Below are 25274 nucleotides of genomic sequence, written 5' to 3'. Positions count from 1 at the left end.
TATTAGTGACTGTGTTTTGTTTTCTATACTTATACATATGCGCATATGAAAAGGAAATAGTGATTATTTGTTTGTGTTTGTGTGCTTTTTTAGATATAAATGTCCAGGTGTGAGCATAATGGATGTGTGTACGTTGTATTTAATCAAATAATAGAATGAATGGGGCAGTTTTATATTAGTGAAAATATGAACGGTAATAATACCCTCTTTCGGACTAGAAGTAAAAGAGTGCGGCGATATTTGGAGGTAAGTTTACAGTGATCAAACATGAATTTGACACACTGATTGTTTTTGCTCGTGATACATCTTTGAATATTGCACGAGTTATTTTTAACGAATATTGAAACACATTTATATCGTTAAAACAAGCAAATATACACAAGAATAGCTCAAATTAATCCTGTTAATGCATTTGTGTATCACAAAATGCTTCTAACAACGCAGTAAGAAAGATAAGTGCCAGGGTACTTTTTTTTTTTTTGACACATTTCAAAATTTGAATCAACTACATACATTTCTTAATTTACGGAAATTGTGTAATTTTCTACTGAAACCGTAACGTTTTCATCCCTTGTTCTTTACATTTCTTAATTTACGGAAATTGTGTAATTTTGTACTGAAACAGTAACGTTTTCATCCCTTGTTCTTTGCTGCTTGTAAAGCTTGTTCTTTGCAGTTTACCAGGCATTTTTATTTACTTTTTATTATTAAATAACTGACGTAGCAAAATTTTCTTTTCACGAAGCATTACATTAGCGATATATAATATTGTAGCGCCATAGTATAATTTTCGTTAGAAGATAGACCCTATCAATCCAGAATTCAGTATTCATTCCTATTGTCCTGTGAGTTTAATAATAATAATAATAATAATAATAATAATAATAATAATAATAATAATAATAATAATAATAATAATAATAATAATAATAATAATAATAATAGGTTTTCAGAAGTTATAAGCTGTTTCTTGTGTTTTCCATAGAAATGAAGAGAAATGTGTTTTCCGTCTCGAAATTAACCCCTGTGTGTTAGATAATCCCGCTTAACTGGGGTGTAGTTTTGGTTTCCTAGTATAAAGGCGTATATCAACTTAAAAATCGTTTTGTCCGCTAGTCTAAGGGCTGAACTCGAACCTTTGATGCACTGGGTTCCATGTTCGATTCCCATTCCGATTGAAATTTGAACGCGTTATGGTGGTTCGGTCTCATATAGCCTCGGTGCTGAAAGTGACGCAAAACTCCAGTCCAACCGACCATATTTTGAAAATTGAGAAAATGCCTTTTCCACTTACGGGTTTAATAGTAGTTGTTCTTAATTAAATGCTGTAAATTAAAATAGCATTTATTCAGGAGGTTTCTCAGCATTGTGTAGCATTTTTTTTTTAAAGTTAATTGTGGTCACAATATGTACTAGTGTAGATGGTGATGCTGTCTTAAGAAAATGCTTGTTTCTATAGGAGGGAAAAAGATCTAAAAGAATAATCAGGGGCAATAATGAATTAAAATGCCTATCTCATCTAATGTAAATTTGAGTCTCTGCCGTCCTCGTCACAGCCTTCAAAGCAGATTCAAATCTTCCATGATTGCCAGGGAAAAAAAGCTTCATTACGGTTAGAACAAAATCTTTCCGATGGTTCTAATTCTGTGCCAAGCCATTTCAATCAGAACTGTCGTCACTTGTTTTCGTAAGATTCATATTTAATGTTATTTTATATTTTACTTTACCCCAAGGTCTTTTTACCGACGTACACAATATACATTATAGCATTTGAACTAAGCATTTTATAGACAGAGATCGTGGTTCAGTAATTGAACTCTTACTTCTAATGTGAAAAGTCTTGGTTCGATTCCAAGTAATGTTAGTTTTTGGTGGACAATATCATATTAACCCCTGTGTATTAGATAATCCTGCTTAACTGGCGTATAGTACTGGTTTCCTAGTGTAAAGGTGTATATCAGCGTCCATGGGTCTTTACTCATTGCATTGTTCCATCATTAATAACCTTTAGCCTACAGAGCATATCCGTGTATTGTAAAACTAAAGATTTTATTCGATATGGACATTGAAATACCTACTATGGGGTATAGGTACTGTAAAATCAAGTTTTCATTGTTATCCAGAACAACTAAGTTGAAGATCTTTTAAACTTTTTATCAGACTTCGGCAAAGTTAAAAATGAGAAGTTTTTCGTTGCTTTGTGTGTAACTTTGTAGACTTTTTTTTATTCCCGCGTAAAACGTAAACTGTTTCATGGAATTTGATGAATAAGATGTCAACGCATTCGTCATAATCTCAAATCTCCATATAGTAGGTGCCGATGGCGTGGATTGATTTGCAATAGTTTCAAAAGTGATGTATCACGTAAAGCTCAATATAGCGGATCAATTTGTCCTAAGTAATTGTGGATTGGACAAATTAACCTGTTCCCAGCAAGGCAATTAGAGAGGCTTAGCTTTTGAAAATAAGTAATCCTAAGTTAATAAGAAAATAAGTAATTGTGCTGCGAAATCTGGAATTCCCGGTTCAGATCCCAAGACCGGTCTGCTAATGAGGGTTTGCAGAAGTTCGCTTAAACCAACAAAAGAATGTCTGAGAATACTTTTAATACATAAGCCCTGGCCAATTTTCCTCCAAATTTTCATTTCCTTCATATCAATGTTGTCAACGTTTCAGTGTAAAACGGGTTTTCGGCTGTATCCGGAACTTCGTGGAAAAATATTGAAAATATCCATTTATGGAAAGTGTTACGGGAGATATGAAAATTGATCGCTGTAATAATAGTGATCCTTAGCGTTGAAATTATGTTATTATTATGAACAGCTACAGTATTGCAGTATTTTAACATTATATACATTTCACTTCAGTAACATAATAGATGAATTATTATAGTATTTCCGGTGCGTTTTCATCTCTGAAAAAGTTCTCTTCGGGTCAAGAACTACATATATAGATTTATCTGAAAATCTCCTATAAATCTTTTTTTAAAAATTAATTTGATTAATGTCAGGATTTATTCCGCGAAAATTTAAAAAAATGAAAAGAAATCCTTGTTTTACGTTCCCACGATTATGCCGGTTAGGCTAAAGGAGACGGTGATGATGAATGAAATGGTGGAATGAAGAGAGTGGAAGGAAACGGGAGAACCCCGAGAAAACATACGAGCACGGTGTTTGTCCACCACAAAGTCCACATGGCGCGAGCTGAGATCGAGCCAGGGACCCCAAGCAAGGGAGGTGAACGCTCTACCACTGAACCACCGCGCCTCCTCCGCGAAAATTATTCTGTAAGTTTTAAAATATGTTTCTTACAATTTACCTCTCAACTTCCTCACATCTTTACGACTTTATCTTTTGGAAGGAGAGTCCTGACTTCTACTGTCAAGGAAAAATTCATGATAAAAAGATCTACTCCTTTTAACCATACATTATTAATAATTTTTCAGATTTAGTTACTAAGAATTAACTTGTTTAACAGAATGTTCCATTTTAGCTTCAGTCAGCAGATGGTACATTCAGAGGTACATTCTTTAGCGCTTAAATGTCTGAATACTAATATAATAATAGGAAAATATACATAGTTCTTGTGAAGTGCTTTACAATCAACAATTGGTTGTGTCTTACCGAATATTCAATTTCAGTAAAACACTTATACCACTGATGAATAGTAGGCCTATTGGGAGGATCTTTATCATACTTTATACGAAAATTACATTGCACAATTGTCGCAGACTTGGATTCTTCAAGCCAAAGCAAACAATTAGCACCCTCGGGACCAGTAAAGACAGACATCTTTGCTGCAACTGCCGCTAGCGCTTATAATAGCTTGTTTCTGAACTAGTGTACTACGTGAGTCAAAACTTGATGTTTATATTTTGCTACAAAGTAACACCAAAACCATGTTTGTAAGAAATGAATAAATCAATATGAGTTTTCAAAGTTGTGCAGTCAATTTTTGATACACCGTGTATATTCTGACAGCATTCCTGTAGTAGAATGAGACCCCTGAAATCATAGGGGGCCTGGGCAACTGCTCTGTGGATCTACTATATGAGACCACGAGGGTAATTACTACACTTATCAATGAGATCGGGTAGATCATTGTGAAGTACAGTAAGTTTTTTTTTAAGTACGCAGTATTATTTTATACTATTATTATGAAAGACCAGTATTTCCATTACGTTAATAGGGCTAATCAATTCTATGAAATTTGTACATACACAAAGTCTTATCATTGTATTTGTAAATATTAATCAGTTTACAAAAAACTAAGTACGTTCACTTTTTCCGATAAGTCTGCACGCGATAAGTCCCTAGATATTTCAACAGATTTCTTTAGATAGATGCACACAGAAAAGATGTAAGACAAAGATAAGTAAAATATTAACAATATATTATGTTGTTGTATTCAAAGAAAGGAAATCAATTCATTATTAATAGATCTGGTCAAGTGATCAAGGTCGAGTATTTCATTTTGAATGAATCACGAAATCTTTAAGCGTAGATGTTTATTTTTATCTGGTCATCGTATTTCGAAATCCTCCAGAATAGTTATAATTTTTACGAGTTACATATATGTATGTAAATTCGCACCACTGTATATCGAATTGTAGAAAAATAAATGAATAAATAAATAAATAAAAATAAGAAAAACAATGTACATCTTTTAAATAATTACAATCTACACTAATGTTTGTATTGTAGTCTTTGCTCGCTAATTTAATGGCTACTATCTGCCTTTGGTGCAGAAGGTTCCGCGTCAGATTCCCACTGAGAAAGAATCGAACGCATTATAGTGGTTCAGACCTCACTTAAAACTTGCCAAACTCTTCTTTTACATAGCATCGTTGCTGATAAAAGACGTAAATAGAAATCAATTAAGCTAAGGCTTGTAGATTGTTTTTGTACAGAATCTGGGAACACTTATGATCTGTAGCTCTCCTACTTTGCGTTTAAAAAAAAATTCTAAATCATTGTTTTGATAAATTTTAACATTCACTAGTTCAAAAACTATGTTGGAATATGCACATTACTAATCATCCAAGACTTAGACATGTAGAAATATGTATCATCATCATCATAGGTATTCTGCCATTTTTGGAAAATCACTTGCCGCAACTGAGAGGCTTCTGTGCTTTACGGTCTTCCACTAACCTCTTATTCTTCATGTACGGTTTTCTGTTTTGATATCGTCGATTAATTGTAGTCTCCTTCGATCCCTCCCTCTCTTTCCTGCCACCATGCCTTTTAGCAAGTCCCTCATGATACAGTTCCATCGTAGCCAATGTCCCAACCAGTTTCTCTTCCTCTTCTTAATAATATCTAAAATTGTTCTTTTCTCCCCCACCATTTCTAACACTCTCTCATTCGTTTTCTGCTCGGCCCAGCTAGTTCTCTCAATTCTTCTCTACACTCACATTTGAAAAGCTCCCAGGTCATTTTTCATCATTCTTGCGTAATGTCCATGTTTCTGACCCATACAGTACAATACTCCACACGAAACATTTTATGAGTCTTTTTCTCAGCTCTTTATTCAATGTCCCACAAAATACTATATTCTTTTTCCTAAAGACTTCTTTCGCCATCACTAATAATACTACGAAGGTATTGAAAACTACTGTTCTGTTTTCTCCCTTCCTACTTCTACATTTGACTCCGATCGCTTCGTTCCAATCACCATGGCTTTTGTCTTTCTAACATATATATTTTTATCTCATACTTTTCATAGACATTCCTCAAGTTTTCTAACATCTTACTGATTTTCTCTTCAGATTCTGCAACAAGCACCATATTATCTGCAAACCCTATACACCTAATCATTCTACCTCCTACTGAAGTGCCGTCTTCATTACGTAGACTCTTTTCCACTATCTCTTCTACATAAATATTAAATATTTTTGACGAGAGGTCTGTCAACTGCCCTGTTGAACTGCCCCTTCCAGTTGGACTCTTCTCTGTCATTTCCTTCCCTATTCTAACACTTACTTGTTGCTTTATACATATGTTTCGTATGAGTTTTCGATCTTTCCATTTCACTCTCTTTTAGAACTTCCAACAACATTTTCCAATTCACGCAGTCAAAATACTTTTCTAGATCAATAAATACCAGATACACCTCTTTCCCTTTTTCTATAAACCTTTCACTCATCACCCTTAATAATCCAATTGCGTCTCTTATGCCCTAAAATAAATAAATAAAATGAATCTTAATATGTGGTGTGATTATCGTACGACACCAACTTTTAGGTTAGGGCAAAATTAGTTTTTCTCATTTTTTTTTTTTTTCGAAAAGTATGGATGATTATTTAAACTCACCGATATCGTTTTATTCAGTTTAATTCAGTCTGTCGATTAGTGGATGGAACGTCTTGATATTTTTTTCATTAAACTCTAATAATTTAGAATATTTTTTAAAAGGCATTATTCCGAAGGTTGACGGGCTTTAGAAGGTTACGCCTCCTCTCTTGGCAACGATGTGAAGATATCACATGAGATTTGCTAGAATCATTAGGTGAACAAAAGTGGACCCAATCTTCGCTAGTTAGAGCAAAATGTAGTTGAGACGAGAAATTTAAGGCTTTTCTTGTTTCGTACATTGTAGAAGTCTCTTCTCCTCCCGATTCTGAAAGAATTAGGATTTAGGATTTAGATTTCTGGGCTTTCGGCATCTAAGGCCATTTAGCCCGTCATGTATGAGGGATTACGTCCTTTGGCGAGCACACTATCCGAGGAAAGGGAAGGAAGGAAGCGGCCTGTGACCTATAAGTTAGGTACCACCCCAGTATTTGCCTAGTGTGAATGAGGAAAACCTCATTCAGGATGCCTGGCCTGACAAAGCTTTTTACACTTTTTTCGACCCAGTACCCCCACCGGGAATCGAACCCGGTACCGCTCGCACCAAAAGTGAGGGCTTTAGCGACTACACTACACTGGACCACTCTGAAAGAATTCTTTCTCATCTAGATTTTCGGAAAATACCTCGTCTCGTCTCATTTTCTAATTTTATGTACAGTCAGCGGCAAAAGTTCTATCCGTTTGGTAAAATTTATTTTGGGAATAATGGTGGTATAGCTGGGAAGTACAGAAAATCACATTCTTTGTAATTTACTGAAAACTGTACTCAAATTGTCCTTCCATTCTAAAGTTATTTACGAAATTAATTTCATCAAACGGAAATAACTTTTGTCACTGACTGTTTTAAAATGTATTCCTTGATTTTTAACAAGTAATTTCATCTATAAGTTATGATAACCCTTCCTTGCCACGATAGGTGCACGAAAGATGTGATATAACAACATGTAAACCTTATTTAATATTGGAGTATATTGCGTAATCTTTAAACATTGATAAATGCTCTTCACTATGTTCGTACAATCACGTTATTAATTCATAGCTTTTATACTAAGTATCATGTCACACTAAAACAATGTTTGAGACCAAAGTTTTGGTTGAGCTAGTCTTGCCCATGAGATTCGAGAAATTTCTCGTTTCGTTTCGGAAACGAGAGGATAATTGTCTTTTTATCTTCTCATCTCGAATTTAAAAAACTATTCCTCGTCTCGATTCTTGTATTGTTTTTTTTCGAGACGAGACGAAACGAGATGTGCAACACTATTAAAGAGTAAAGAAAATAGAGATAAACCTGGGAGTATTGACCTTGTTCTTCCACAGCGTAATAATCCAAAGCAAAACACCTTTGTTGACTTTTTTTCTAGAGAAAAACAAAAAAATATATTTTCTTTTGGTTTTAACCTCGTGGGAATGTCATTGTAACGAATTAGCCTTTAGATCCCTGTTTTTTTTTCTTTCTTTGGACTTCCTGCCAGACACATCTTTGGGTTAATTCCCACAACTGATGGTGTATATATAAAGGTCTAAAAACCATGAGATGATTATAGGAGCCATGTTTTTTTTCATGATTTTTAAAAAGAAGGAAATGCAATTGCAGTATAATTTTATATATAAAAAAGTAAATAATATTTATTGCACTACAATGTCTTTTTTTCTAAAGAGAAAACTAGGTAGTTTGTGGTTTACAGGATGATTCCTATTTCTTTGTTCTTACTATAACAAAGATTGCGGGATACTTTTTACATTTTTGTCATGACATTTACATTTTTTTAAAAATCCTTTGAATTTTATCACCTTATAATTGCTTAGTAGGATTGTCTACGAAACAATAGTTGAGACCATTTCGTCTTGAAAATGTGTAGTTAAAATGATGTCTCCGACTCAGAAGTTGTTTCTGTTGGAAAAACTCTATCTCGTCACGGAAATTTTGTATCGTTTCATCTCGTGAGCAGCCCTCCTGCTTAGATTTGCTTATGTAAATAAAATTGAAGTATTCTGTGTTTGTGACAGTATCACACTAAACATCATTTAAAATATATATAGGCAATTACTTTGGTTATCCAATTATCAGCACCAAAAGGTCTATTGAGTTCCAGTGAAAAGTAGCACTGTCGATTCATACTGTCGCGGAGTACGTTAGACTCAAGTATTAAACTTTTATCCGTGATTGTACTTTTAATTCATTAGTCTTCAAAAGACAGTGATTTTTTTAAAAAAATTCAAAACTCAATTATGATTAACTAAAGAATTCTTTGTATCTAAAAACTGCTCTGTAATTCTTTCTCTGAATTTGTTTCCATGTACCGAAGTCAACTACACTACACAACCCATCGTGTAAGTTCATGCATTGACAAATACGATGATAGATATATATTTCTATGGATATACGTATCTACTATTTCACCACAAGTTCAGTGAGTGGATTACCTCTGCATTAGTCAAAAAGTAAAACAGCTTGTACTCCCCAAATCTTGGCATTGCGTCGCTAAACTAAACAACTAAACTAAACTTTAAAAAAAAAAAAAAGAGAGAGAGAGAGAGAAACTAACTCCGTATCCAACCGTGAATTAGTTCTAAACATTTTAAAGTTATACTAAAGTGTATCATCTACAAGACTTCTTCAAATCTACGATACGTAATCACTACATATTTGTCAATCCCTAGTCATGAAACTGCACTTAAAACATTTCTACGAACGCAAATATAAACATAAATTAATTATACACATTAAATCATTCTTCAACACTCAATTCTTTTCATTTCATCATAAACAAAATGTTCACAAATATTAGTGTAAAAACTATCAATGTCTAATTTTCTTTGAAAAAAAAAAAATGGTTATTACTATGACTATAATACCTCTCGTGTATATCCTGTTTTATGTTAATCATAAATAGCTCATAGCGTAACCGCAATATTATGGGTGATGCAGTATTTTCCTTTATAATTCCAGTAATAACATTACCATCTTTGATTCCAAATATCCATTTATCGATAGTGTGAAAAGGATAAATTTTTGCACCTTAAGAGTCTCTGGAATCAATCTCTCAAGTTTTATTTATTTATTTCTTTTTTTCTTTTCTTTCTTTCTTTCTTTCTTTTTTTTCTTTTTTTTTTACGATTGTACGGAGCACTGTCAAGCACTTGATGCAGCAACAGTTTGTATATATTTGCACATGATTTGATATAAATGGAAGCGAATGATTATGAAATAATTAGTAAACAGTTAGTGGAATAATAATGTGGGAGGAAAGGGAGACTCAGATTTTCATATATATAGTGATCTAAAAATGGCGCCCACGAACAACAGAACGCTACTCTTCAGGCCAAAATAAATCGAAAATCCTGTATAATATCGTGCGGTCCAGAATCTCCTTCAACCGCTATAGGGAGTCAAAATTTCACTATGTTGCAACGTCGCAGATTAACTTGGAACCATTAGGATTGCTCTACGAATTCATCAAACAGTTACATCGATTGTTCCGCCAATAGGTGGCGCTAGTATCAACGTATATCGACTTTTAACTTCCATCTGGAAATAATCAATGTAACTATTTGATAGAGTGGTAGATTTTCTTGTGGTTCTTTATCAGCGACGTTGCCACATAGTGCAATTCTAGTCTCCAGACAAGACCGGAAAGGTATACAATTATATATATTTTTCGCCTTATTTTGACTTGTAAAATGATGCTCTGTAGTCCATGGGTACCATTTTAAGAACACCTGATATATATATATATATATATATATATATATATATATATATATATATATATATATATATATATAGTGAAACACAAACAAACTATTTGCTGAGCAAAACAATATATTCACATAAAAACTACATGCGTGTTACAGTTTCGCCAACTAACATTTTGGCTTCATCAGACACTATCTGACACTATCTGAAGATAGTGTCTGATGAAGCCAAAATGTTAGTTGGCGAAACTGTAACACGCATGTAGTTTTTATGTGAATATATTGTTTTGCTCAGCAAATAGTTTGTTTGTGTTTCAGTATATACAAAGCAAAGCTTCTACTTATGGAAAATATATATATATATATATATATATATATATATATATATATATATATATATATATATATATATATATACTATTCAAAAAATGAAATCTTTGAGTTTAACGTCCCACGATTATGCCTGTTAGGCTGAGAGACGATGATTAAAGCAAGTGAATGATGATGTGAGAATTAGTGGAATGAGAAAGTGGGAGGAAACGGGAGTACCCCGAGAAACCCCACAGACATGATGTCAACCACAAACTTACTTTCCCGGGGATCGAAAAGGTATCTCACACACCAGAGATAATCTCTCTACAACTGAGCTACCATGCCCATTATGTACACTATGTGTTTTGAAGTTAATCGTCCCTTTTTAACACCGAAGTTGTATGAGACTTGTACGTATAGTTTATGATGGAATCCGAACCACCGTAATGCTTTCAAAATTTTAATGCTTTCTAACCGAGAATCAAACCCGAAACTCGTGCATCAAAGACAGGCGTATTAGCTACTATGCCAGCAAGAATAACCATAAAACACTGTAATAGTACGCGTTTGAAATTTGAGATCATCCTATGTTCTTGCTTCTCCAACTAACTTTTACCATCATCATCGAGAATCTAATGAGTTACTCTCATGCGTTTACATACACATACAAATAAGTGAACATTCTGGGTGAGAAATTAGAAGGGATATTTCTAATACTGAGAACTGATTATATAAATCATATAGTTCAAGTTTTCATTATGTTGGCTTTTGTGAACTGTGAGCATTGCTTTCTGTGTGTAACATATGTTCATTATGTTAATTTATATATGATTAAATCAAATTACTTTCACTTTTATGTGTGATTTTCCAAACTGGTCTGAACGACTTAACTAGTAATAAATTATGATTAAAATTGATTTTACACTTGTACTTTAGTGTTTGAGCTTAGATTAATTGTTAATAAAAAGTTAATAATAGTATTGCTCTGAGTTCAATCTACGTCATGGATGACTGAAAAATATTTTTTTAAAATATAATTTAAAGGCTTAACGATAATATGCGCTTAATGAGTTATTTGGGAGTAACCCCAATTGAAAGAACTGCTATTTGCTGAAGTTTACGATGAATGCATGACATGGTTAACAGCTGTTTTGATTTCAGAGATAGGACGAAAGTCACAGGCAATAATAAACGTTTAAAAGTAAGCCTTTTTGAAACCTAATCTTAAGAGCTCATCATCATATATCATCTGGCATCACTGCGAAAATTCTATTGTGATCCCATTATTGTGTTAGATTTTGTGTTATCTGCTAGGTTCAACAAAAACTTATATGGCGTAAGATCGAAACAGGGAGTCTTGGTTCAACAAAAACTTATGTGAAGTAGGATCAAAACAGGGATTCTTGGTTCAACAAAAACTTACATGACATAGAATCGAAACAGGGATTCTTGGTTCAACAAAAACTTATTTGACATAGGATCGAAACAAGGTTTCTTAGTTTAACATAAACTTATATGGCGCAGGGTTGAAACAGAGGTTCTTGGTTCAACAAAAACTTATTTGACATAGGATCGAAACAGGGCTTCTTGGTTCAACAAAAACGTATATGGCGCGGGGCCGAAACAGAGATTCTTGGTTCAACACAAGCTTATATGGCGTAGGATCGAAACAGGGATTCTTAGTTCAACAAAAACATATACCATAGAATCGAAACAGGCATTCTTGGTTCAACTAAAACTTATGTGAAGTAGGATCAAAACAGGGATTCTTGGTTCAACAAAAACTTACATGACATAGAATCGAAACAGGGATTCTTGGTTCAACAAAAACTTATTTGACATAGGATCGAAACAAGGTTTCTTAGTTTAACATAAACTTATATGGCGCAGGGTTGAAACAGAGGTTCTTGGTTCAACAAAAACTTATTTGACATAGGATCGAAACAGGGCTTCTTGGTTCAACAAAAACGTATATGGCGCGGGGCCGAAACAGAGATTCTTGGTTCAACACAAGCTTATATGGCGTAGGATCGAAACAGGGATTCTTAGTTCAACAAAAACATATACCATAGAATCGAAACAGGCATTCTTGGTTCAACTAAAACTTATGTGAAGTAGGATCAAAACAGGGATTCTTGGTTCAACAAAAACTTACATGACATAGAATCGAAACAGGTATTCTTGGTTCAACAAAAACTTATTTGACATAGGATCGAAACAGGGCTTCTTGGTTCAACAAAAACGTATATGGCGCGGGGCCGAAACAGAGATTCTTGGTTCAACACAAGCTTATATGGCGTAGGATCGAAACAGGGATTCTTAGTTCAACAAAAACATATACCATAGAATCGAAACAGGGAGTCTTGGTTCAACTAAAACTTATGTGAAGTAGGATCAAAACAGGGATTCTTGGTTCAACAAAAACTTACATGACATAGAATCGAAACAGGGATTCTTGGTTCAACAAAAACTTATTTGACATAGGATCGAAACAAGGTTTCTTAGTTTAACATAAACTTATATGGCGCAGGGATGAAACAGAGGTTCTTGGTTCAACAAAAACTTATTTGACATAGGATCGAAACAGGGCTTCTTGGTTCAACAAAAACGTATATGGCGCGGGGCCGAAACAGAGATTCTTGGTTCAACACAAGCTTATATGGCGTAGGATCGAAACAGGGATTCTTAGTTCAACAAAAACATATACCATAGAATCGAAACAGGCATTCTTGGTTCAACTAAAACTTATGTGAAGTAGGATCAAAACAGGGATTCTTGGTTCAACAAAAACTTACATGACATAGAATCGAAACAGGTATTCTTGGTTCAACAAAAACTTATTTGACATAGGATCGAAACAAGGTTTCTTAGTTTAACATAAACTTATATGGCGCAGGGTTGAAACAGAGGTTCTTGGTTCAACAAAAACTTATTTGACATAGGATCGAAACAGGGCTTCTTGGTTCAACAAAAACGTATATGGCGCGGGGCCGAAACAGAGATTCTTGGTTCAACACAAGCTTATATGGCGTAGGATCGAAACAGGGATTCTTAGTTCAACAAAAACATATACCATAGAATCGAAACAGGCATTCTTGGTTCAACTAAAACTTATGTGAAGTAGGATCAAAACAGGGATTCTTGGTTCAACAAAAACTTATTTGACATTGGATCGAAACAGGGATTCTTGGTTCAACAAAAATTTATTTGACATAGGATCGAAACAGGGATTCTTGGTTCAACAAAAATTTATTTGACATAGGATCGAAACAGAGCTTCTTGGTTCAACAAAAACGTATATGGCGCAGGGCCGAAACAGAGATTCTTGGTTCAACATAAACTTATATGGCGTAGGATCAAAACAGGGATTCTTAGTTCAACAAAAACTTATTTGACATTGGATCGAAACAGGGATTCTTGGTTCAACAAAAATTTATATGGCGTAGAATCAGAACAGGGATTCTTGGCACCAGAGGCAAGTGCTCTTCCACTGAGCCAGTATCTTTCAAAAACTGAACTCAAGAATAGCATCAAAACTAAACGGACATGTGCTAGTATTACACTTGGGTGTTATTATTTTCTTAGTTGAATGAATCAAAATATGTGCTTAGAAAATAGACTTGTTTTACTGCAGTGATTGTAATTTTTATTGTTACTTTTTTGATAGATAGGCAAAACTCTTTTCCAGTTTTGTCCGAGCTCTTATATTAACGTCGATAGTTAATAGAACGTCAGTATCTTGTTATTTCTCCCAGGACACATTAACATGAAATTGAAGGAAATAAGTACCGTAATTCGAAATGATGGTAGTTTAGCACATGCAGCTATTGAATCTTAAAATAATTGTGCGTGATTTAATCAAGTTACGGACTTTGAAATGAGTGGCATGGGATGAGACATTGTAAGTCACACTTTTCTAACTTTTGAGTAAACTCGAGAAGAAAGTTCAACATGCCCATGCAATGCAATGCAATGATACATACGAAACAAGCTTCCCCTGCAATCTCCAGATATATTATTCGAAATTAAACTACCTATATACTGTTCTGTAGTACGATCCGTGCACGTTCCAGCTAATAACTCAATTTTACCGGAAGTAGCATTTATCATTATGATCGCCTGAGTCGCTCATACATTTGAATGGGTACTTTTGACAATATATGATACATATATATACGTACAGCAGAAGAGCAAAAACTAGGTATACTGTATTAGAATTTATCTAGGAAAATAATAAAAAAAACGTTCGTTTAGAAACACATATATGATATACTTGGTCCTATTTTAAACTTAACCCCAAATTTATACTTTGTTATTAGAAACTAATTCATCTGCATTATTTTTTTTAAGGGTCAAAATGGTTTCGAGGAATTACGACGATTTATTAAACAAGGCGGCGACTTCTGCAAGGATCTCAGTGCAATTCTGCAGGAAAGGTAAGTGTTAAAAACTTACGTTCTATAATTAAGGATAGGATCAATCCAGACTTGACGTAAGTTTTTACGTAAGGCAGGCACAACTGTTTTTCTATCTAGTTGGTAGCATTAAAGTGAGCTCTATCACATGCTGAGATAGAAGTTGGCTTGAACTCTTATCTCCCAGTCATGAAACGTATCACTTGAGTCACGACCTTTGTCCTTGTCATCTGGGTCTGGATGTCGCTTTTCAGACCCGGTAATCCAGACAGACCTGTACTGAAAAATAATACTGTGGTTTTTGAACATAGGATATTGTAAAATTCTGTCTTTTAGGGTAGAGTTAAAATTGTACAAGGGTATTTTTGGATTCTCTCAGTCACTTTTTATTATTAGAATTATTCTTATATACAGTAGTAGTAATAATTATAGTTCAAATATAAGTTCCTCTTAGATTTTTGATGGTTTGTTGGTGAGTTTGTAGTAACCCACAGATCAAGCGTCCTAACGTAACAGAGTCCAAGGCTCTTGTGGCAAAGGAATGAGTGTGGGTACCTCTCAGAGACCAGACGTCCTAGAGAATGGTAAGGATAAAAGAGAGAGAGAGAGAGAGAGAGAGAGATGACAGAATCCTGTTTGTTAGAATTACATTAGCAGTCTCACACAAACTCCCTGTGTATGATGGTGTTTTGTCATTTTCTGAGCAGCAGTCTGAGTGGGTCAAATCTGGTCACCAGGTCACTCCTGGTCATGGCTCTGTCCGCGTCACCGGGTCTGATGGTCATGGGTCCGACTGTGTCCAGGTCCATCGCTAGCTATTTACTATGCAGTGGCCTAGGTTAGAAATATCAGTCAGTTTCAGCATTGAAGATTTGTTGTACTCTTTTGAATACCTAGATTATGAAGGATTGCACCTACTACTTAAGTGTGCTCTGAACTATATCGGGATCCGGCGCATTCGGCAGGTGTTTATACCAATATACAAGATCACTTAGCATAGAGCAAGCCTTGTTCATCACAGTTGTATCAAAACCAGTTTCACTACAGGAATCCCAACCCGTTAATGATCTGAAACAACGTTTGGGTTCTCTTGAATCTTGAAACATTGTTTTTGTTAAGCACTAATAATATTATAGAACTGTAGAATTTCAATTGTTAATATATTACTAAAAACAGCTATTCTCTATATTTCGTTGCATATTAAACATTGAGACATTGTTAATATTTGATACTTGTACATTCCAAGTATTCATCCAAATAGAATTGATATATACACGTTCTTTACACACAAATGAGCTCATGACATACATTGAAGTACGCCCATTTCCGTTAAACGAATGCCGGGAGTTCGTTGTTTACATTACTATGTTTTAAACCACTTCACGAAGGGCCTTTTAGTAACATGTGACCAGCAATTTAAAATTTAAGAGACTTGGTTCTGGGATGTAATTACTATATTTGAAGATCATGTGGTTGTCTCTGGTTTTATTACGTACAAATTGTGTCTTTGCTTCGTCCAATATAACCGTCACCGTCTTTTTATAACGTCCGCAGATGGTGTTTGAGACTTCGGCATGCTGTCTGCAAGCCATTTTTTTATTAACACTTTCACATCGCATTTAATGTTTGGCACTTAGTCAAGACAAAGATATTTGCATCCTTAATTTATGGGTTTCTAGAATGGAGTTCGTTTCCTTTCAAGAGAAGAATGTTTCTTTTTAATGTTTCTAATGCTGAAACTACTTATATAATACTTAACAACATAGCTAATTTATTTGTTAATATACGATAACTTCAAAAATAGCCGAGAAGTTCTTATGTAATGGGAACATTAGTAACCATCAATGGTAAATGGATTGGGATATTTAGGGGGGAAATCGGCCAGTTTATAAAGGTAAGAGATGTCGGCATTGGTGCATTGGGACTGAGAAAAACTGGAAACGTATAATCAGGGGCTTATTTAGGACCTTGTTTCGGGGCGCTATGCATAACACAGGGAAACAGGGGGACAATTGTCCATCTAAGTTTGAGAATTAAGTGTATTTTAATTTATGCATAAATTGAGGTTTTAATGCCAAGAATTGCAGACTAGTGAATCTTATCTGATATGATACACACAAAAATTTAAAATGTGAATCTAATCTTTTATTCTATTCGTAGAAGGAAAAGGAAGCATCATCTTGGCTTACCTAATTTCCCGGGCTACTTACTCCCCTCTCTTGATTGTTTTAAATTCAAACATTTACCTTTCGTTATAACTAAACGGTGTAAATATTCCTTTGCTATAAGAACTAAAGTCCCGTTATGTTGATACCGGGAACACAAGTTTCGCTTATCAGCTCGTCTTAGTATTGGTATTACTGACAACGACCGACTTGAATCACAACTAACAACGGTGGAAAATATGATAGGAGAAACGAAAGAAAGTAACAACTAAGAAAAAGGAACAGAAGAGTAGAATGGACGAAAGAAAGAAAAAAAGAACGCAGTTCTTACATGGAATGAAATTTGACAAATGCCGTATTATTTCTGAACAAAGAGGTAGGCCGGTAGCCAGCCCAAAAATGTAGGGGGAGGGGGCAAGTTAGGGTGGGCCCGACCCAACCATATTATAGTTCATTTGGAGGCCTACTGTGAAAATTTTAGGGGGGGCAGCGAAAATTTAGGGGGGCGACCCCCTAGACTCCCCTGGATACGGGTCTGCAAAGAGGGTAAGAAAATGGAAAGTCAATGAAATTCTTAGAAGTGGTAAGAAGGATTATTGGATACGTGAAATGCGAAAAAAACTAACAAATTTATTTCGGAAGGTGGGCTTGAGCCCGATAGCTCTCCCTAAATACGCCACTGCGTGTAATACTTTATATCGATAACTCTAGCAATAATGCGATGGAGTAGAACAAAGTGTCTGGAATATCATTACGTGTAACATTTTACACGGTGGCTATAGCAACCATAACAAGACAAGATCGTGATAATTGGAATATCATTACGCGCGCGAACAAGAGTATATAGATGGAAAGAGAATGTAGCTCAGTGGTAGAAAGTTCATATCTGGTACAAGTGATACTTAGTTCGATCAAAGAAAATGTAAATGCTTTTGTTGGAGATCAAAGTGTCAGTGGGTTTTCTCGAGGTTCTCCCATTTTTCTCCTATAGTATCATCCAATTAACTCTTCTATATTCATTTATTTGACTTTATCATCCATCATCTTCAGCCCAAAGAGCATAATCATGAAAGATTAATCTAAATATTTCTATTATTATTATTATTATTATTATTATTATTATTATTATTATTATTATTATTATTAGTATTAGTATTAGTATTATTATTTTGCCTCAGCCTATAACAGTGGTTCTCAACCTAATTCTTATCATGAACCTCATCATCTTGCCAGCGACCACCTTATAATTTCTGGTTTGTAATAAGCTTTTGTGGGATTTTGAATAGGTCTATATCTATTGCTGAGATATCACGATATACATCTATTTCTATAATAGTAGAATCCATATCTTGTATGCTAAGCGGTTAGTGTACGTGTCTTTGGCGTGGGAGACCCGGGTTTGATTCCCGGCGGGAGCTCATGTGGTTCGGATTCCACGTTAATCAGTGAGTCCCGTTTCATACAGCCTCGCTGCTGAAAGGAACGTTAAAACTCCAAATCAACTCAACTCCATTTCTTGTATATAATGGATACGGTAACTTCCCTAAAAGCGAATGGATTAAAACCAAATTTGGTCAGTTCTTTCATATTACAAATATCGTATCCTATCCGTTTCAAAATGGAGGCCATTTGAAAATTTTCAAACTTCATAACTCCCTTAATTTTGAGTCATACGATAAAAAAAAGTTATTTCTGATTTTGGTTTTTAAAAAACTTGGACAGTTGTTTTAAAAAAAAGTTATTACGTATTTTAAATGATTTGATAATATGCGTCACGAAAATTGAACAAGACATTACCACACTAGTGAAATTACACCATGCTCAGGTATCTCATTCGTTTTCAATTTTAATTGTATTTCAATTTTCAGGTTTGTTGTATTTGTAATTTTCTGATATTTCAATATGCAGTTCTCATTAGTTTGATGTCGTACCTCTTTCATTTAAATTGATTTTTTTTAAACAACTCTGTTAAAAATGTTCAGTAGACCTATTTTTTGTTGCTCTTGAGAGTATGTATAAAAATAATAAAAAAAATATGTCTATCAGAACAAAATTCAAAATAATATTTAAAAATATTTTCCGGTATTACGTAGATTCTAATTATATTTATCTCTTTCGCTTATCTTCGTGACCCCCAGATTGAGAAACCCTGGCCTATAGCATTTTATTTTTCTTAGTATGTGTCTTTCGGATCTGGAACGATACATGTTCCTACCAAAGACAGGTAATCTAACTACTCACCCGTATCAGCACTTTTTTTTTTTTTTAAAGTGCATCTTTAAAAATAAACAATCTCTCTCACATTGATGATAGATAAATACTTGTGATGCTTGTATGCGTAACAGAATCTAAATAAACATACAGAAGATCTCAGAAGTCAAGTGTGTATGTGAAACAGTCTACAGAAAATATACATATATTGAGAAAATAATCAAAAAATCTGTTTGTTTTACACGTCGAACCCTGACACAGATATAGAGCAAACTTGTAATTCTTTTTTTCCTTTGCTTTCTGCAGCATTTTTTTTTTCTTTTTTCGTGTGAAACACTTTCAATAGCTTGTCCAACTTTCCATTTCAAGATTCTTCAGATAAATCACTTCTGCTGAAATTTCACACCGAATAGTATACACTAAGTGTTTCACACTCCGTTGATTACTATATATTTCTGTCATTGTTAAGTTGCCGAGAGAAGGTATTATCTTGTGGGAATCACTTAGCGATGACTCAAATGGAGATGTTTCTTTAATTTTTTTCTTAAAAAAGTTATTACTTTGAGAAGTAACATTAAGATGTTCAGAAGCCGCAATGTGTAAGTATACCTGAGAACAAATAGGATGACCCACATTCAATTCTTGGTCAAAATAAATTCTCCAATTAAAATTACCAACTTTTATTAACATCCTATAAAATCCTCTCAAACATTCTATTAGGAAGATTGACCCCATACGCAGATGAAATTATTGGAGATTATCAGTGCAGGATTTAGGCGAAATCGATCAACTATTGACCAGATATTTACTATTCGACAAATACTGGAAAAGAAATGGCAATACAGTGCCCCGGTACATCAATTATTTATTGATTTTAGAAAGGCTTACAACTCAGTTAGGACAGAAATATTCTTACAGAATTTGGAATACCGAGAAAGCTAATTAGATTAATTAAGATATGTTTAAATGAATCCCAAAGTAAAGTCCGGGTAGGAAAACTCTTGTCCACGAGCTTTCAGGTTGAGAATGGGCAGAAACAAGAAGATGCGTTGTTGCCATTATTACTCAACTTTATCTTGGAGTACGCTATAAGAAAAATCAAAGATAGCAACCAGAGACTAGAGCTGAATGTTATTCACCAGGTTATGACGTATGCTAATGATGTAAATCTGATAGGAGGTGATAGGAGAACAATAGAAAGAAATGCAGAGATCTTATTAAACGCTTGCAGGGACATTGGTTTTCAAGTAAATGCAGAAGAAACTAAATACATGGAAGTTCGTCGAGATCTTAATACTGTAAATTATGGACGCGTTAAAATATCAGATAATACTTTCGATAAAGTGGATTACTTCAAATATCTATAGGAGAGCTCAAAATTTCAGTCAGGCGGACTCGCCAATCCAAAAATGGTGGTCGCCAGTATCTCTCACGTACAAATTATGACAGGTCCGCTCCGCCCCGCCCCGCCCCCCCTCACGCCCTTTTGTTTGACAAAGAAAGGTTACATCAGAACATACAATTTCAAAACCAACAATTAGATTCAGGATAATCAATTTTGAATTGGACAATTCATACACATGTTAAAAAATATCTTACCTTAAGACTTCACGTTTTTGTAACGCGCTCTCTCTGCACCGAAGTATCAGTTGTCGATTGCAGTTTTCGGATATGGAAATACCTATTATAAAATATTTGAGATATCTACTTATTTTGTTATTTATTTACCATTGACATCGTGACGTAATTGGTTGATCTATTCTAGGCGCTGGGCTGTTCCCCCCAGCTGTTCTAGCTTTAAACAGCGAGGGAAACGATCTCTCGCGTTGATGCGCCAGGAGGCAAACCATTTCGATTGAGGGTGGGAAAGGAAAGGCGAATTACAACGTTGTGAAGACTTCATATTCCGTATTTTCTCTCATTCAGTGACAGTTATTTTCGTGGGAAACAGAAACTGCGCAGCCCTGTGAGTTTAGGCAGAAACCATTCTTAGTAAACACTGGTCGCCAGCTCTAAATTTCTAGTCGCCAATGGCGACCTGGCGACCGGAAATTTTGCGCCATGACCTATAGGATCAATATTAATAGACCAAAACCATATCACGAAGATATTAAATGTTGACTAAAACCAGGGAATTCGTGTTATTGTTTACTTCAAAATCTTTTGTCGTTGCGAATTCTGTCCAGGAATTTGAAGCTTAAAATATATAAAACGATAATCATGCCTGTTGCTCTGAATGGTTGCGAAACATGGTCGCTTACTCTGAGCTGAAGAACATACACTGAAAGTATTGGAGAATAAGATACTAAGATGAATATTCTGGCCCAAGAGGAACGGGAATGGTGAATGGCGGAAACTTAATAACGAGGAACTACATAGTTTATATCGTTCACCAAACATTTTTAGGGTCATCAAATCTGGGAGGCGTAGGTGGACAGGTCATGTAGCCAGAATGGAAGAAAGTAAGAACGCTTTTAAAGTTTTAATCGGAAATCCAATCGGAACACGACCATTAGAAAGACCTAGGAGCAGATGGGAAGACAATATTAAGATGGATATCGCAGAAATAGGAATATAAAGTAGAAACTGGATCCAGTTGGCTAAAAATAGAAGCCAATGGAGAACTTTTGTCAACGCAGCATTGAACCTTCGTGTTCCACAGACCATGAAGTCAAGCTACCAAAACGTTTGATCAATGTCACTCAACAAATCAGAAAATAGATGTATTGGAAAATGTGTTGGTTTAAGAAAGAACCAGATATAGATTTTATAAGATTTTACACTAAAATTACTGCAGTGAGTATCTATGAACAGATTAAGTGCATAGGCTTAAAGTAAATTAATGGTAGAATGCCATTGGTTGGATGACATTTTCCAAACGCTGAATTGAGAGCAAAATTAATAACTGGAAATTAAAGCTACGAGATTTTCTAAATGTTCTCTTAATTCTCCAGTTCCTCAATAAAGTCTTATTAGATCAAAAGATCCAATATATTTCAGTGAAATATTTTCTTGTAGACCTTATATCTGGAGAACTTCATATAGTGTAGCCAAACCCATAATATCACTTACCTCAGTATGATGCCCTTATTCCATTTAAAAAAAAAAAAATGAAAATGAAAATTCGATTTAGGAGCCATTCAAAAATTTTGTAGCCCCTGGTCTATTTTTGGATATAAAGATGCATTATATTTCAATTAAAATTTTTCTTATAGGCTTTATTTGTGGAGAAGTCCATATAGTGTAGCCAAACCCGTACTATCACTTAACTCAGTATTATGTGATTATTCCGAAAAAAAAAAAGAAAAGAAAAAAGAAAAAAAAGAAAATGAAAACTCAATTTAGGGGGGCATTCAAAAATTTTGTGGCCCCAGGTCCACAAACTAATTATTGGCCAAGATCGCAATATTTGATGCATTTTTTTGATCATTCGTAAAATCCTTGGCCAAGATCGTAATCTTTTGATTCGTTTTTTTTATCATTCCTAAAATTCTTGTCTTGTAGTTTCCCTCGGTTTTAATTTGTATACCTTTGCATACGTATTTCCATAATATACGTAGGCAGTGAAAAATCTTCCGGTGGAAGGAGACAGCCAATTTCCGTAGCAGTGTTTCACCTTTTGCCACTGATAGGTTACCGACAATATGGAGGAATAAACTTATGTGGAAAGCTATTTCCCTGTTTGTCATTTCTAAAATTCGTTTCATTTCTATTGTTTTCCACTTATTATTTTTGTTATTTTCTGTAGCTTCTATCATTTTTTTCCTGCACCAATTTAATGTCCACAACGAACGAAATTAGTTGCATACGAACACATACTTCGTTCTATGCAATTCACCTTAGAAAATCAATTTATATACTGTATCTTTTCGGAAAGTCCGGAACGAAAATTGTGAATTCAGATAAGCCTTTTGTTACATTACCTGCAACTGCAATATCTTTAGAACAAGAAATAATGGCGATGGATACTGCATTAGATTTAAATATTGAATTTAAACTAACTTAGTGAATGTTATATATAAAAAATCTGAATTGAGAGTTAGAAACACCGATCTTAAAAAAAAAAGGGAAGGGTCATACATTTGAAGAGTCCCCAGGTTCTGTGGAAAAATAAATTTGGGAACTTTACTGTAAATAGACATTTAGGGCTGCATTTCATAAACCTAATGAACTTTTGACTTGTGGGGCATTTTGAAATGATGTCTTGCATATAGTATTTCCTGGAGTATTTCATAAAATTGGTTTCAACGTCGAACATACAATTGTTATGCTATTCACATTACTTCTGTACAACCGTGTACACATACGTATATCTCTTAGTTTCCATCACATGTATATTCAACTGACCGTTTGTTTCATATTTATAGTTGCAGGAATGATTCCTATCAAATAGACTTTCATTTGCATTTATTCAGAATGGAAAACAATGCCGTGTTAATATGTATCAAATGTAATCAATGGTAGGGGTATTTGCAATAAAAAAAATATTTGCATATGCATTTCATCAGAAGCGTTAACTCTTTCAGACAATATGAAGAATATTCCTTTCTCATTGCAATTCTAAAGGGAAACAAAATAAATATAAAGAATGGAACTTAGAATGAATAATGAATTCTGTGTGTCATTATCGGTTGGCATCATTTTGTGAAAGGAGCACTATAACTGCAATATCAACTGAATAATGTATGCATGCAGTGAATGAGCTGGGATATCCTGGTAGAAGTGCTTTAGCTATATATATAGAGAGAGGTACTATAATTCAATATTTAACTAAAAACAACTTTTACACAAACGTTTAGACAGTAACATAAATACATTGGAACAGATATACTTAGTATGTGTAACGTAAAAGGACATGTGTTGCTCTAAAATATACTTAGTTATACAAGGTTAGTATAAATGATTTATTCGTTTTGAAAAGGCTATATTTTGAATAGTATTACATGTATAAGCATGAAAGATATATCAAAAGAACCACAACCTCACTAACTTTATACGACCTCTACAAATGTTCAAAATGTGCCCCTTTGGTGATACTCGATACTCGAGCTCATTCCATACATTTTGTAGTATGATCTTGTCACTTGTCTGCACTGCAGCACTGATGCGTTCTTTGAGCTCGGCTAAGGATTGTGGTAGTGGGGGTACGTAAACAAGGTCTTTAACGTGCCCCTACAGGAAGTCATAGGGCGTTAAGGTTAGTGTAAAGGGACAAGTTTTGCCGATAGATGTCACTACAATCTTCGTATCTCTCCCATGTATTTTTTATCCTTCACAAAAATTTACAATTTCTTTTACAAATTTCAATCTAGAGAGCTCAAATTTTTAGAGAAGGAACTTCATAACCTATCAAAGGGAACAATCCGTGTCGATTTTTTATTTAGAATTTTCTTTATTGTTGAAACAGTTCCATTGTTAAAGATTTAGATAACCATTTCAACAATCAAGCAATTTCAACAATGAACAAAATTCTAAATAAAAATCGGCACGGATTATTGCCTTCGATAGATTGTGAAGTCCCTTTTCTAAAAATTTGAAGTCTCTAGGTTGAAATTTGCAAGAGAAATCGTGAATTTTCGTGAAAGGTAAAAAATATATGGGAGAGATACGAAGACTGTAGTGCCATCTATCGGCAAAACTTGTCCCTTTAAACCAACCTTAAATCAGGAGATCTGGGAGGCCAGGAGAACAAAGTTAGATCATTCTCACCAGTACGCTCAATCCAGCGAAGCGGGATGTGCGAATGAGGGGTGCCCCGTCATGTACCCCCTCGTGCTGCCATCTGGAATACACAATACAAACTTGGTGAGTTTGTGGTTCTTTTCATGCATCTTTCAGGTGTGTACATGTAAGACTTTTGAAAACATAGCCTTTTGAAAACGAATGAATCATTTATGCTAACCCTATAACTCTGTTAATATTTCAAGATCAATTAGGGTACTTCAATTATCTCAGGTTTCGAATTTGTATATACTATAATTTAGTACTAGTTTTTTCTACAAAATCTTACTCTACAATACTAAGTGAGTCACTGTTAAAAGCATAAGTGTCACTGTCAGGAGATAACAATCTGGTACTTAACAGCGTATCTTTTTTAAAGATAATCTGTTCCAGCAAAATAA

The 25274-nt window shown here is 34.5% G+C and overlaps 1 protein-coding gene across 1 annotated transcript in view; it reads left to right on the top strand.

Annotated features, from left to right (window-relative positions):
• The window catches only part of Nost (Nostrin), a 315536-nt gene that overhangs the window by 167567 nt on the left and 122695 nt on the right, over nucleotides 1–25274 (top strand). Inside the window, exon 3 of the mRNA XM_081737150.1 lies at nucleotides 14712–14797. Within this exon, the coding sequence (XP_081593276.1) occupies nucleotides 14712–14797 (86 nt within the window). The remainder of the gene's footprint in view (nucleotides 1–14711; nucleotides 14798–25274) is intronic.

The sequence above is a fragment of the Thermobia domestica genome, chromosome 13, assembly GCF_964235325.1.
Source record: "Thermobia domestica chromosome 13, izTheDome1.hap1.1, whole genome shotgun sequence".
Lineage (NCBI taxonomy): Eukaryota > Metazoa > Arthropoda > Insecta > Zygentoma > Lepismatidae > Thermobia > Thermobia domestica.
The sequence above is the reverse complement of the archived record's forward strand: the minus strand, read 5'-3'. Positions and strand labels throughout refer to the sequence as shown.